Source organism: Panthera pardus, unplaced genomic scaffold, assembly GCF_024362965.1.
Source record: "Panthera pardus isolate Hobbes unplaced genomic scaffold, ASM2436296v1 HiC_scaffold_7, whole genome shotgun sequence".
NCBI classification, from domain to species: domain Eukaryota; kingdom Metazoa; phylum Chordata; class Mammalia; order Carnivora; family Felidae; genus Panthera; species Panthera pardus.
This window is the reverse complement of record NW_026527002.1, coordinates 80018442-80032372: the sequence shown is the minus strand read 5'-3', so window position 1 is coordinate 80032372 and position 13931 is coordinate 80018442. Positions and strand designations below refer to the sequence as shown.

The following is a 13931-nucleotide window of genomic DNA, read 5'->3' as shown; positions in this document are numbered from 1 at the left end:
TGGAGCGCCTGGCCAGCCAGGGGTGGGAGGCCACGTGGCGGCCGCCCCCGGCTGACTCTCTGGTGGGGTTGTTTTCCTCTTTTGCAGATCAACCAGTCACTCGATGGGGAGCAACGGCGGACCACCTTTTTGTGTCACCTTCCCACTTCTCTGTAGCAAGAAAAATCACTTCAGCACCTCTTCAATAACAATGATGAAACTGGTATTAACTGAATGGCAATTATGGATTTTTAACTCTAATTCACAGTAAACCAGCAAGCCATATGTTTAAAATCCAACCAAAAATCATTCTGTTCTGCTGCGTGTCTCACCCGATTGTGAGAAGTGGAGAGATCTCTGTTTGTACAAAGAGGGATATAAGCATCACTTGCCGGAGGAACACAACCGAAGCAGAAGGAGAAGGTGTCCTAATTTATCCTTGAAGATATATGATAGCATTATTTATATAGATAGAGAAAATATATATATATTAACAAATATATATATATATATATACACACACACATATATATATATTTTTGGTGGTAATGAAAATGGCTCCGCAAAATGCCGACTCAGAATCTATGCAAGTTCAAGACTTACCTGTGCCCCTGCCAGACCTGCAGAAGCCCGGAGGTGAGGACACCCACTACGAGACCATCAGCGAGGGGTCCATAGACCGGATCCCTGTGCGCCTGTGGGTGATGCACGGGGCTGTGATGTTCGGCAGGGAGTTCTGTTACGCCATGGAGACGGCGCTGGTCACTCCCATCCTGTTGCAGATTGGTAAGTGCCGTCCATGCCTGGCCTGGTCCTTCGCGCTGAGCGTCGGCGTCGGCGGTTCGAACGCAGGAGCGGACGTCGGCACCCGGAGCTCGCCCCGCGGGCTGGAAAGTGTCGAGAGCCCCGGGAAGCGGCCTCCCGCGCTTCGCTTTCCTCAACCCACTCTGGCCGTTGTTTTCCTCCCGGTTTAAACTGCGGCTGGGAGGGGGGTGGTCCTTGGATGCTGAAGTGGACGTAGCTGTTGGCAAAGAGGTGGTTGGGCGCTCGAGTGCGTGCAGTCAGCTTTGATACGTTCTCATCTGAGTGAGTCCGTCTCCCTGACGTACCTCTTGCCGCGCCCCCGCCGCCCGGACACGGTCGCCAGCCGCGTGTGTCCTCCGGGGCGAGCGGGGAGCATCTGCCTCTCGCTTGGCTTCCTTCCCGAGAAAGGGGATCTTGCTGTAGACCGACAAGGCAAGCGCTTGGGACGAGAGTAACGCGAGAATAACCCCGAATAACATGGTTTTCCGTTGCCGTCTTGTTGTGGACTGTTAACTCTGAGTTTCGTGTGGACTCCAGTGGTTGAATGATGGGCATTTCCAGAAATCCTGGAGTTCGCAGAGTTCCACTCCGCTACGAGGCCTAGTATGAGGAAACAACCCTGGTGTTCCTTGCAGATTACCGCTGGGGTGCCTCAGGCCCGTAGAGTTTTGTCGGAGTTTGGTTTTCCCTGCTGTCTAAGGAAGAGTTCTGGGTGAGGGATCAAGCTGTTTAAAATCCTTGGTTCCTTCCGGGATTCCACATACGCATAGTATCTGCTCATTTTGGTTGTTTTAGGAACATTTCTCTCTCCAAACATAATGTTTCTTGTTGGGTGAGCGCTGACCAGGCCCCGCTCCGCGGATCACTTATTCAGGGGCCCGAGTCCAAAGGTGGTGGCGCTTCCTCCCGTTCTGATGGCACCGTCAGGGGGGAACAGACCTCCTCCCCCGTCACAGCGGCGACACTGCCACCGGTGGTGGTTCCCGTCCGCGCCCCTGCGTCCTGGCATGTGCCTAGCATGTTAACTTATTCTCTCGGTGATGAGGTTACCATCCTTCAACACCTTTTTCTCTCTCTAACCCCGGGCTTTCTCTTTCGTCTTTAACAATGTCCTGACAAGGCTTCAGACAAGGCTAAGAGCTTTCCGAGCGTGTGGGGGACGATAGAGCGTGAGTGGCCAGTAGAGCGTTCGTCACTCTTGATCTCCTGTCCTTGCATTTGTGCTCTTCATGTTCCTTGGGGGCCCACCGCACGCTGGGACCCTGAGGGTGGACAGGAACCTGAGGGTGCACGGGACACCGCGTCTGTTCTCGTGCTGCCCGCCTCTGGTGGTGGTGGTGGAGGTGGGGAAGTGGCCAGATAGTTGACAGGGCTGTGAGCAGGAGGGAGCAGGGTGACTGCAGACCCTCACGGGGGGTGCCCAGCTCGCAGGGGCTGGCACGGAAGGCCCGTCAGTGCCGGGGTGGGGGGGATCTGGGTAGACGGTGTGGACAGCAAGCAGAGGGCGCTTGGAAGGGAGGGGTCTTGGCAGGTTTAAGATACCGGAAGACTGGCTTTGTGGCCAGATCTTGGGGGAGTCCGGTGGCCATTAATTTTACCAGACATTTATTTTGTCCCTTCGGTATGTGAGGACTTGGGTTTGGCCCACAGTTGAGGTCATCTCTAGGTGGGTTGGTTGCAAGCAGAAATCGAGTCTCCTCACACTCTGTTTCCAGACGGCCTCTAGACCACCGGAAGCTCTGGGTACTGAGAACTAAGTTGTTGTGTGAGTACAGATTTGGGGTTGTTATTCCCAGTTTCTTCGCGGTAGGTTATGTGTCCTACGGCTTAGAACCCCGGCACTGACTTCTCCGTGGAATGTTCACTTGACAGGCTGTGGCTCTCCCATTTCTGTACAACTTAGCACACTTCATCATTCGGGTTTGAGTATTTAATGTGCTATGGGAGACCTGCATCAGTTTTGGATAATCTGGGGTAATAAACACACATCTTACTGTTTACATCATACGTCTTCTGTGCACTAATGGCAGCTTTTGAAAATTGTAGGTGTGTCTGCTGAGTGCAAACCTCTGGAGATGATGACTGTCCAGGGTAGGGGAGAGTGAGAGGGGCCTGTGCTGACCCCCGGCATGCCCCGGGACTCGTTCGGGAGGAGAGCGTGGCTGGGGGATGCAGGGGATCTTTACAGGTGGAAGGAATGGTTCTTCGTGAGTTGTTCTTAGCTGGGCTTACACGGAGTCCAGAAACGAGGCCCGACTGACTTCTCAGGGTTGGGCTTTCCACTGAGGGGCAACGTAGTGATCGCAGTTTTCTCTGATTCGAGTCTGAGTTTCTTAAAAAGTTGTCTGCCATGCCCAGAGGTACGGTGTTTGTTATTGGATTTTATGTATTGACAACTATCGAAGCCGATATCGAAACGGTCGCATTCTTCCACTCTAAGTGGATGATTTAACCCACCTGATCCACGTTTGCGGTTGTGGAACTACCTGTGAAGACCAGGTGTGTTTCCATCACCCCGAAGGGCCCCCCGGCGGCCCTTACATCCACCCACTCCCAGCCACCGTCAGTCTGCCGCTGGCACAGGTTAGCTCTCTTTGGAGTCTCGTCTACTATGGGATCAGAGTATGTAGTCTGGTGCCTGTCGGGTAGCGTAATGCTCCTGTGATTGATTCGAGAGGCTTCCTGCAGGAGTGCGGGCTCCGTCCCCGGGATGGACACACCCTCTTTTGTCTATCCACTCATCGCTGATGCACATTTTTGGGTTGTTTCCATTTGGAGACGGTCGTAACTAAAGCTGCTCCGAGCATCCGCCTGCAGGTCTTTGTGTGGACGCGCGGTTCGTTTCTCCTGAGCAGGCCTGGGCACGGGACCCTCGGGTCATGTGGCCGGGCAGGTTTGCTGTTATAGGAAAAGACCCTTCCCCACCTGTTTCTTCACCTCCCTGGCAGCATTTGCATTTCCCAAATGAATACTGATGTTAAGTGTCTTATTGGGTATTCGTGAAATCATTTTTTTAAAATGGTTTTAAACTAGTTTTTGAGAGAGAGACAGAACACAAGTGGGGGAGGGCAGAGAGAGAGGGAGACACAGAATCCGAAGCAGGCTCCAGGCTCTGAGCTGTCAGCACAGGGCCCGACGCGGGGCTCAAACTCACAGACCGGGGGATCAGGACCCTGGCCGGAGTCAGATGCCCAACTGGCTGAGCCACCCAGGTGCCCCTACTGAGTATTCATTTATCCTCTTAGGTGAATGGTGTGTTCAGACTCTGTCTGATATTTTAGTTGGGGTTTTTGTCTCATTGTGTTACAAGAGTTCTTTATACATTATTGATAAACATCCTTTGTCAGGCAGGTGTTTGCAAATGTTTTCCCCCAGTCTGTGGTTTCCCTTTCATCGTCCTAATGGTATCTTAAAAGCAAAAGTTTTTAATTTAGATGAAGTTCGGTATATCAATTATTTGTATTTTATTTTTTTTTGTTTTAACTAAGAAATCTGTGCCTGACCCAAGGGCATACTGATTTTCTCTTATGTTTTCTTCTGGATGTTTTGCTTTATAGTTTCAGCTCTCACAGTTAGGTCACTTAGTCATTTTGAGTTAATTTTTGTGTATGGTAGGAGTTGAAGGGCCCCCCTTCACTTTGGTAAACGGAAATCCAGTTCCAGCACCATTTGTGAAAAGACTGTCCTTTCCCATTGAATTCCATGGCCCCTTTGTTGACAACTAACTGCTTACATATGTATGAGTCTATTTCTAGACTCTTCATCCTGGGCCGATGGTCTGTTTGTCTTTCCTCAATACCCTACTGCCTTAATTACTGTGGCTTTATAGTACATCTTGAAATTGGGTGATGTAGGTTCTCTGACTTTATTTACCCTTTATTCTTATTTATTTATTTAAAATGCTTATTGAGAAAGAGACAGCGTGCAACTGGGGGAAGGGCAGAGAGAGAAGGAGACAGGTTCCCAAGCGGGCTCTGTGCTGACAGCTGAGAGCCCACAGTGCCGGGCTGAGACTCAAGAACCGTGAGATCATGATCTGAGCTAAAGTTGGATGCTTACTGGACTGAGCCACCCAGGTGCTCCGAGAGAGAGAATCTTAACCAGGCTCTACATTCAGCGCAGAGCCCAGTTCAGGGCTTGATCCCATGACCTGGGGATCCTGACCTGAGCCGAAATCAAGAGTCCATGCCCAACCAACTGAGCCACCCAGGCACCCCTTAATTTTCATTTGTAATTGTAAATCACTACATATAGAAATGTAAGAACTTTTTTTTTAAAGTATGTTCCATGCCCAATGTGGGGCTTGAACTCACAACCCTGAGATCAAGAGTTTGATGCTGTACCAACTGGGCCACCCAGCTACCCCCTCCCCCCCAAATTTTTATATTGAGTTTGTATCCTTAGTAAACTCACTTATCAGTTGGAGTAGCTTTTAATGTCTGCAAGGTCTGTAGTGATGTTCCTTTTTGCTTGATGATGATAATTTGTATCATCTCTTTATTTGGTCACGTTGGTTACAGATGGGTCAATGTTATCTTTTCAGAAACTCAGCTTTTTATTTCATTGATTTCTCTATTGTTTGTCCATTTCCTATTTTATTAATTTATGTTCTTCATTTTTTCTTCTGCATACTTTGGTTTTAATTTACTCTCTTTCTGGTTTCTTAAGGTCAAGCTTAACACATGGTTTTTTAAATTTCTCCTTCCCAGGGCGCCTGGGTGGCTCAGTCGGTTAAGCGTCCGACTTTGGCTCTGGTCATGAACTTGTAGTTTGTGAGTTTGAGCCCCGCATCGGGCTCTGTGCTGACAGCTCAGATCCTGGAGCCTGCTTCGGATTCTGTGTCTCCCTGTCTCTCTGTTCCTCCCCTGCTCGTGCTGTCTCTCTGTCTCTCTTAAAAATAAATAAAGAATTTTAAAAAATTTAAAAAAAAATAAATTTCTCCTTCCCAATAAAATCATTTCTAATAAGTCACTTGTTAGAAATGATCTTATTTATAATAAATAAATTTGCAGAGAGGGCTCAGGAGGAGTGTAAATGGGATCCCAAAGCCCCGGGGTACCTGCAGTGGTCAGTAGACTCTGAGAAGGCCCCCAGTGACGACCCCCCGACCCCCCGCCCGCCACCAACCTGGTTTCCTTGGCCTGGTGTAATCTTCCCCTCTTGAGGTTTTTCTTTTAACCAATAGAATATGGCAACAATGAGTGGATGTCACCTCTGTAACTAGATCACAAAAGAGTGTGGCTTCTGTCTGGTCAGAAGGCCGGTTCCTTTGCCCTTGTGGCTTGTCTACTTTGCTGAATCACTGTTGTCAGGAAGATTTATGTGGCCAGGAACTGAGGGAGTCTCTAGCTAAGTGCCAGCGAGGGCTAAAGGCTCTAGGTCCCAGAGCCTGCAAGAACTGAATCCTTGCATAAGTCAAGCAGGTGAGCATAGCAGCCAATCTCCCCCTCCCACCCCTCCCAGCCCTGAGACAGCTGTGGCCGTGGGAGAGACCCTGAGCCAGACCACCCAGCCCAGCCGTGCCCAGGTTCCTGACCCACAGAAACTGAGATAGCAAATGTTCTCGGCCACTGTATGGCACGTGATTTGTTACGAGGCAATAGCTAAGCGGGATGTGGGCTCTGTTAAGGTTTTTGACTATGGTGTTTCACTCCTTTCAGTTTAGAACATTTAGTGTGTGTGTGTGTGTATATTTTTAAGATTTTATATTTAAGTAATCTTTACACCCAACGTGGGGCTCAAACTCACAACCTGGAGATCAAGAGTCTCACACTCCACCTGCTGAGCCAGCCAGGTGCCCCTAGAACATTTAGTATTTTCCCCATTACCTCTAAAATACTCGTCATGTTAGACAGTGTGTAAGTGCTTTGGAAGAAATGTGCTTGTAGTGATAAATATCTTGACACAGAAGCTTACGTTCTAATTGGTGTTTTCAAATACCAGATGATGGCAAATCTTTCGTAAGGTTGATTTCCCCAACTCTGAGGACTTCCCCTGGAAGATCACTGGAAACTGGAAACTATGAGAAGGAAGTGAGTTCATAAAACTTGGGAAGAAAGTGGTTTTCGTCCAGGAGCAGCTCATTGAGGGTGTGGCCATTCATCTGTGGCAGCTTTCTGAGGTTGTTAAGCTGGTGCCGTCTGGTTGAGTGCGTCATCCTCTGTCCTTAAAATGCAAGAAGCGGTGGCCCAACTGAACACGAAACGCGGCGAGTGGCACAGGTGCAGCAGTGGCCCCCAGCGGAGAAGTGCCCGCTCACGGCCTGTTGCCTCGAGGCCGTCCTGCGACTCGGTGGCTGTTGACCCAGCCCGCAGACGGAGCTCTTGTGCCCAGGAAGGGCCTTCCGCCCCTCCTCAACCTTGGGGTTGGTCCCCTGGCCTAAGGCTGGTTCCTGGGCCCCTTTGTCTCCTCTGCCCCTCCTCCCAGCTGGCCGCCCTGCTTGGGTTAGATGAGGGTCCGGGCCTTGGGACCCAGCGTGCTCTGGGCTGTCTGTCTCGGGGTACCTTTGATGCCTGTAGAAGCTGAACTTGGCTGTGGAATTCAGAGCCCCCCCCCCCCCCCCAGAAGGCGAGAGCTAAGGGGCTCAGGGAAGCTAGCTCTGGACCTGGGCTGTGGGGGTGTGACTGCTTAGCTGCTCTGTGCAAGGCTGTTTCTGGCTTTTCATTTGCATGATTTGCTCACGGGGCGCAGATTTCCTGACCCTCTTTGTGGTGGGGGGGTGGGGGGAGCCTTCCAGCCAGCTGCTGGCTGTCGGAGGAGCCTGTGCTGCGGTCTGCGTCTCTGTAGCCTTAAGTACCTCTGCGGGTCCCCGCACCGCCTTCTCTGAAACGGCCCGCGGAGCTGGTGTGGATGAAGCGCTTGGACTGGAGTCTGTCTGAGGCGCTTAACCTCGTCCGCTCTCCCCGCCCTGAGCCCCTTGGGTGTCCAGCTCCGCCCGCCAGGTGACGCCATCACGCCGGGCCACTCCCGCACGTGTCCTGCTCACTTGCGGGTGGCGCTGTAGATGTGACGAGGCACGGCCGGGCTCATTTATCTGGCCGCTTGGAGCTCACGCCTGCGGGGATGCCCAGCTGTCCGCAGACTCGCCGTGGGCACCCGGGACCCTTCCTCGCGTGTTCCCACACGTCACCCGCCGTCGTGATCCCCCTCGGGGCAGGTTCTCGCTTCCCCCCACGCCCGGCGCGGAGCCGCCCACTCTGCGTCCGCCGAAGGAAGGACTTGCCGAGGAGGAAGCTGCCCTGCCCCGCACGCCCGCCCGTCCGAGCCCGAGGCCCGGCCTCCCGGCTGTCTGGCGCGTGGGTGAAGCCTCGGGGCTCTCCGGGGAAGGGGCCTCGCGGAGCTAGGTGTTCGCGTCAGCGCGTGCCTGCCCCCGAATGGAGCCTCCCCGTGGCCCTGGGACACCCCGGGCGCACCTGCTTCGGTTGGGGGCCCCCCAGGATGGAGCAGGGACCAAGAGTCTCAGGTCGCCCAGCTGAGCTGCTGGCGGGGAGACGGGCGCCCTTCGGTCTCCGGGAGCGTCTGGCAAATGTTTCCGCATACTTGGCGTGCTGTTCTGTTGTCCTGACGGTGGGAGCCGTGGGCTTGGCCACAGCCCTGCCCGGTTTGTGAACACGGGGGCCCTTCCCTTCTGTTCGCTGCGGCTGCTGAGCCGGGTGCCCCACGGAGCTGCTCCGTGTCGTCGTCGGGTGATGCCAGCTTCTCCCTCTGCGTGGGCCTTTCAGCCCCTCCTGGCCTTCCTGCCGGCACCGCGGGTCCGTGGTGTGGGGGGGCCTCGTGAACCACAGGGCTGGCGTCCCCAACACAGAGGGGAGACATGGTGGGGCGCCTGGAGGGCTCAGTCGGTTGAGCGTCTGACTCTCGATTTCGGCTCAGGTCACAATCTCATGGTTCCTGGGATCGAGCCTCGTACCGGGCTCTGTGCTGACAGCATGGAGCCTGCTTGGGATTCTCTCTGTCTCGCTCTGTCTCTGTCTCTCTCTTTCTCTCTCTCCCTCTCCCTCTGCCCCTCCCCAGCTCCTGTGCGTGCACACTCTTTCTCAAAATAAACTTAAAAACAAACCAAAAAAAAGACGACACGGTGCCCTCCACCCACTCCTCCCAGCAGAGAGGACAGATGTGGCCAAGGTGGCTGTGACTTGGTGCTCAGAGGACGTGTCCTGTGCGTGGCGTCCCCGGGGAATGACCGTGCCGATGCCCGTGATGATTTTTACCGTGGTCCCTGATGGCGCGAAGGTGGGAGGGTTTGTCCCTTCCCTGCTGGCTGTCCACTGCACAGAAGTCCGTGCCGGTGGCCACTGAGGACGAGCAGGCCTCTCTCCGGGAGGCGAGGAGAGCACTGCCGCGTGCTCTTGTTCTGAGGCCGCAGAGATGGTTCGGAGCGAGCCGTGGAGTTCTTCCCATTTTCGGGGGGCCGTGCCCCGTCGGGGACACCGGAGCGTGCCTCCCCAGCCAGCGGTTGCCCCGATTGGCCGAGCAGCTCCACAGTGCCCTGCTTGCAAGGTGTCCGCGTCCTCAGTCCGGGCTCTCCCTGTCTTGGGCACCCGGGCGCGGTGCACCTGTTGCCGGAAGCCAGCCCTTCTGGTGTCTTTTAGGCCTGACGTAATTCTGTGGCATCCCGAAGAGTGGTGGCTTTTTCACAAAAGTACCTTCTGTTTTGTTGAAGTAATAACTGTCATAGTTGAATGTGTCAGCAGGATCTGAACACGTCCTCTGAAAGCCAGCCAGACGGGCTTGGCAGATGTTAGGGGTGCAGGGAGACACCTGACAAGGACTCATGTCCTCCCCTGGGAGGGGCTCCCGTCCCCTGGTCTGGGACCCAGGCAGCCTGGGTCTGCAGAGCATCTCCGCGTTTAAAGTCCAGTAAGCAATCGCCATTGGGACCCATGTTTAAGGTGAAAGCGTCCTTCCTGGGGTGTGTGTCGGTGTAAGCTCGGCCCCACGGCTGGTGCCGCGGCTTCCCAAATTCCCGGGGAAGCCGAGTGGGCGTGGCCGCATGGACCAGCGACCCAGTGACCTGTCACCTGGGGCACTTGCCACCACGCCCTGGAGCTCCAGCAGGTGACAAACCAAGTAAACTTTCGTTCTTGCGAGAACTTCACGTTCTTTTATGGAACCGGCGTCTGTTCCCGGGTCCCGGTACGGCGGAGAGCGATGGTCTGTCGGTCTGTTCTCGATGCTGGATTCCCCACCTTCCGCTGCGGCTTTTCCTTCCCGTGCTGAACGTCCCGTGTGGGAAGGCGGTGTCGAAATGTCCCCGCCGGTAGCCAGGCACGTTCGTGGTGTAGTGTGGAAGCCAGCTGGGCTGGCCGGCTGCAGTCCCAGGTTGGAGAAATTAGGATTCTAACTCCGGTATTTGTTTTGCTCCATACATTCTGTTTGTCACGTGGGCTGGACCCCCTAGAGGAACGGGGCCTTCCAGGCGTCGTCCCACGCACCCTTCGCAGCCGCACAGCTTTGTTTTCCTCTCACAGTAAACGTGGGTCTTGCGGGTTTTATTTTTGGTTGCGCGTTGTCTCCTGTGATCTCGGCTAAGTGCACGTGTGGTGACGAATGGACTTGGCGGGACTGCTCGGTTTCCATGACGATGGAGCCCATGTGTCCTCGTGTCATTCTGTGAAGGACGGGACCCTCGGCCTGCGCACTTGCTGCGGGGACCTGCTGGGGAGTCAGATGCCAAACTTTTTCCACAAGAGGTGAAGAAGTTTGATAAGTGCCAGTTTAAATCCAAACGCTCTAAACTGTGTGTGTGTGTGTGTGTGTGGCTCTCCAGGGACGTGCGCTCCTGAACACCAGGTAAATGAAAGAGCACCACAGAGCACGCAAAAGTTCTGCCACAGGAAAGCTGCTGTCCCTGCTTACCTGGCTGGGTAAAACGTCAGGTCTCAAACAACTGCTTCCTTCTCTAAAAGGGGGCTCTAGACGAGAAGTGAGTGTCCTTCCCCGGTGCTGGCACGGGTGCTGCCGAATTGGGGGGCTCAGTGGGGGAGCAGAGGAGGTGGACGGGGTGCAGGGAGAGCGGAGGGATGGTGTGGGGCCGACCCTTCCTTCGCGGCCCTGAGCCCCAGGCGTCCGGCTGGCTGTAGAAGGGCACAGCGTGGGCATGAAAGGGACACTCAGTTCCCCATGGAAGATGTCCACCAGCAGCCCCTGAGCACTGTCCATGGAGCCCACCCAGCTCAGCCTGCAGTCCGCGCCCACTGTGGTTCTGAACCCTTGCTCACAGGGGAGGCTGTCTTTTTTCTTAATGTTTATTTTTGAGAGAGACAGCAGATTTGAAGCAGACTCTGTGCTGACAGCAGAGAGCGCAATACGGGGCTTGAACTCACAGACTGTGAGATCATGACCTGAGCCAAAGTTGGACACTCAACCGACCTAGCCACATGGGCACCCCCCCCTTTTTTTTCTTAGAACAAGTGTGAACAGGGGGCGAAAGGGCAGAGGGAGAGAGAGAATCTCAAGGAGGCTCCATGCTCCGCACAGAGCCCGTCTGGGGTCCATTCCATGACTGTGGGATCATGACCTGAGCCGAAATCAAGAGTTGGATGTTTAACCTACTGAGCCACCCAGGCACCCCCTTTTTTGGGGGGTGGGAGGAGGGTGTCTTTAAATTTAAATTTGATTTCTCTTGAATCAGTAGCATTTCCACCAAGCTCAGATTTCCAAAGTCCCAATTTTTCAGACTGAGATTTCCATCCTCCTGCCCCCAATCTCCAGGTTTATCCCTGGAGGCAGAGCCAGCTTCTTGCGCCTCCTTCCGGAGACTCCCCACAGGCAAGACACGAGACCAATGGCTCTGTGACTCGCTGTCTCCAGCAGCGGCTCCTGAGGCGCATCCAAAGCGGTTCTTCTGGGATAAAGATCCCAGTTCCAGGTCAAAGCACAAAGCCTGTCTGCGGTGGCTCTGGTGCCTGCCGGGTGGCCCAGCCCCGCTCTTCCTGGGATTTTCCCATCGGTCTTGCGGCTTGTCCCTGGTCCCTTCAGAGTCCCTGCCATCCCTTCCTCAGCTGTCCAAGAGCTGGTTTCTTAGCCACTGTATACCCACCCCACTTACTGAACAGTTCAGCTTTTGGAGGGGGCTTTTGTTTTAATGATGATTTATTTTTGAGAGAGAAAGAGACAGTGAGCAGGGGAGGGGCAGAGAGAGAGGGAGACACAGAATCCGAAGCAGGCTCCAGGCTCTGACCTGTCAGCACAGAGCCCGACGCGGGGCTCGAACCCACCAACAGTGAGATCATGACCTGAGCTGAAGTCTCTTAACTGACTGAGCCACCCGGGGGTCCCTGGAGGGGACTTCTAAAGCTGCATTCTCAGGCCCCGGGCTCAAAGATTCAAATACAGGACGTCGGAGCGGCACCTCCAAGGCCGTGTTCCGGTGTTTGTTTTGTTAGTGCTGAGGCGGCTTCAGCCCTTCTCGGAAGGAGGGACTGCCCCGTGGTCTGCGGGCGCAGGAGGGGCTGCCCCGGAAGCTGCTGCAGAACGCTCCTCCGCGCGCCTGGCCCGGTAGGTGCGCTGTCTGTGCCGTGTGTGTGCGCATGCGCGGGTCTATGCGCCTGCTGGGTGGTCAGAATCCAGTAGCAACGTGCGGTCACCCGTAAGCCTGGGGAAGCACCTGTCCCCGAGCCCTGCACAGCCCTGGCTTGAAGACCAGGTGGCCGTGCCCCTCCTGGGCCTGTTCCCATCCAGCACCCTTCCTGGGAAGGCGATGTCTCCCCCCACCTCGTCGTTTGCCTCTTGCTTTAGGGTGTCTCCTCCAGGGAAGAGGAAAGTCATATAAAAGTTGCGGCCTCTCAGTTTGACTAATGACTCAGAACTGGGTTATCATTACAAGATCCTAATTCGTGGGGAAAGTGAGATTTCGTCTTCTCTACTTGGTCCAGGATGCAGGGTAAAGCTTGATGTGCAGTCTTTGCATGTCTGCTAATAAAAAAACCCCAGGCTTCCCCCCTTTGCATTGTAGCTTAATGTGAGCCAGGATTCCCAGGCTATGATTTGTTGTTATTCGAAGCCCACCTTTTCTTCCTGTGGGAAAAGACTACCCTTTAACAGCCTGCCTTAAGGAAAACATTTGAAGTCTGAGTGCTTTAAGTGCTAGTCATTTTCTTCTACACCCTGGATTGTTCAGGGAGGGGGATGTTGGCGGCGGTGCTGGCCCGGGCGGCAGTCGGAACATGACCCCGCCGGATCTGTGCCCTGCCCTTGCGGGAGCCCCGTGCCCTGTCCTGCAGCCGCTGCCAGCCGGTGCCGCTGAGTCTCCGTGTGAGTGAGGTTGGAAGTCGGCAGGACGCAGCGCCCGTGAGGACGGAGAGACAGGCTCACGCTGCATCCAAAGTGAAAACGCATCCGGTTACCTTGCGTGCACGCGCGTGTGTGCGTGGATGGACTCCACGTGTACCTCCTGCATCCTCCTTGAGTGAGCTCGTGTGTTGTTGAACAGGTCGTGTTACTGTGTTTCCTGCAAGATGCATCCAACTTGGAGCTCCCAACAGGTGTGCTTAGACCTGGGCAGCGACTGTTGGGTGGTGTTCCTGTCACTCCCCTTGCCTCGGAGGTGGCAGGTTATCTTAAACGGTGTGCTTTCTCCATTTCAAATGCGATTGCCGCCTTTCTAGGAGTTCCCTGTGAGTATAATGACGCCTTCGAAAGGGTCCAGTGAAACCTTTGTATTTTGTCTGAAGGTACCGGTGGCCCGGGGCCTTTTGTTGATAGCACTCTTGGTTGGTTTTCCTATTTTGAAAAAGCAGACCCAGCAGCTAGCTATCCCGTTTCCTTTGTGCAGGAGGCGTTTCTAAGGCACACCTGCCCCAGTTCACGCAGGCTGTAGTGTCCGTAGCGCTCGAGGGGGCCCTGCAGAAATCCACTAGGGCCCCACTCACCTCGGGACCCAGACAGCCGACCCCAAGGACACGAGAGGAGTCGCGTCAGATGCCCCGGTGCTGGCTTGGACTCTTGCTTCTGCTGAGGTGTGGGCACACTGGTTGGCAGAATGCACACAGAGGCTGGGGTCGAAGGGAGTGGTGTCATTTGAGGGATATTTCGAAGAATCAGGTGGCCGTGTCAGCCTGAAGAAGTGATAGCTTGGGGAAGCTGGAGGTCTTGTCCCTGAGCACCTGGAAAATGGGCAGGTAGCAGAGGCAGGAGCTATACCTCTG

The 13931-nt window shown here is 54.5% G+C and overlaps 2 protein-coding genes across 5 annotated transcripts in view; one reads left to right on the top strand and one right to left on the bottom strand.

Annotated features, from left to right (window-relative positions):
* Positions 1-13931, bottom strand: part of DENND3 (DENN domain containing 3) — a 113029-nt gene that overhangs the window by 9804 nt on the left and 89294 nt on the right. The gene's annotated exons all lie outside the window — the stretch shown is intronic.
* SLC45A4 (solute carrier family 45 member 4) overlaps positions 1-13931 on the top strand; it is an 80177-nt gene that overhangs the window by 41302 nt on the left and 24944 nt on the right. For all 4 annotated transcript variants that reach the window (XR_008419989.1, XM_053896487.1, XM_019459731.2 and 1 more), the window contains one exon: positions 88-765. Coding sequence is in view for 3 of the 4 variants with exons in the window: in XM_053896487.1 (XP_053752462.1) it covers positions 528-765 (238 nt within the window). In the remaining variant the exon portion in view is untranslated. The remainder of the gene's footprint in view (positions 1-87; positions 766-13931) is intronic.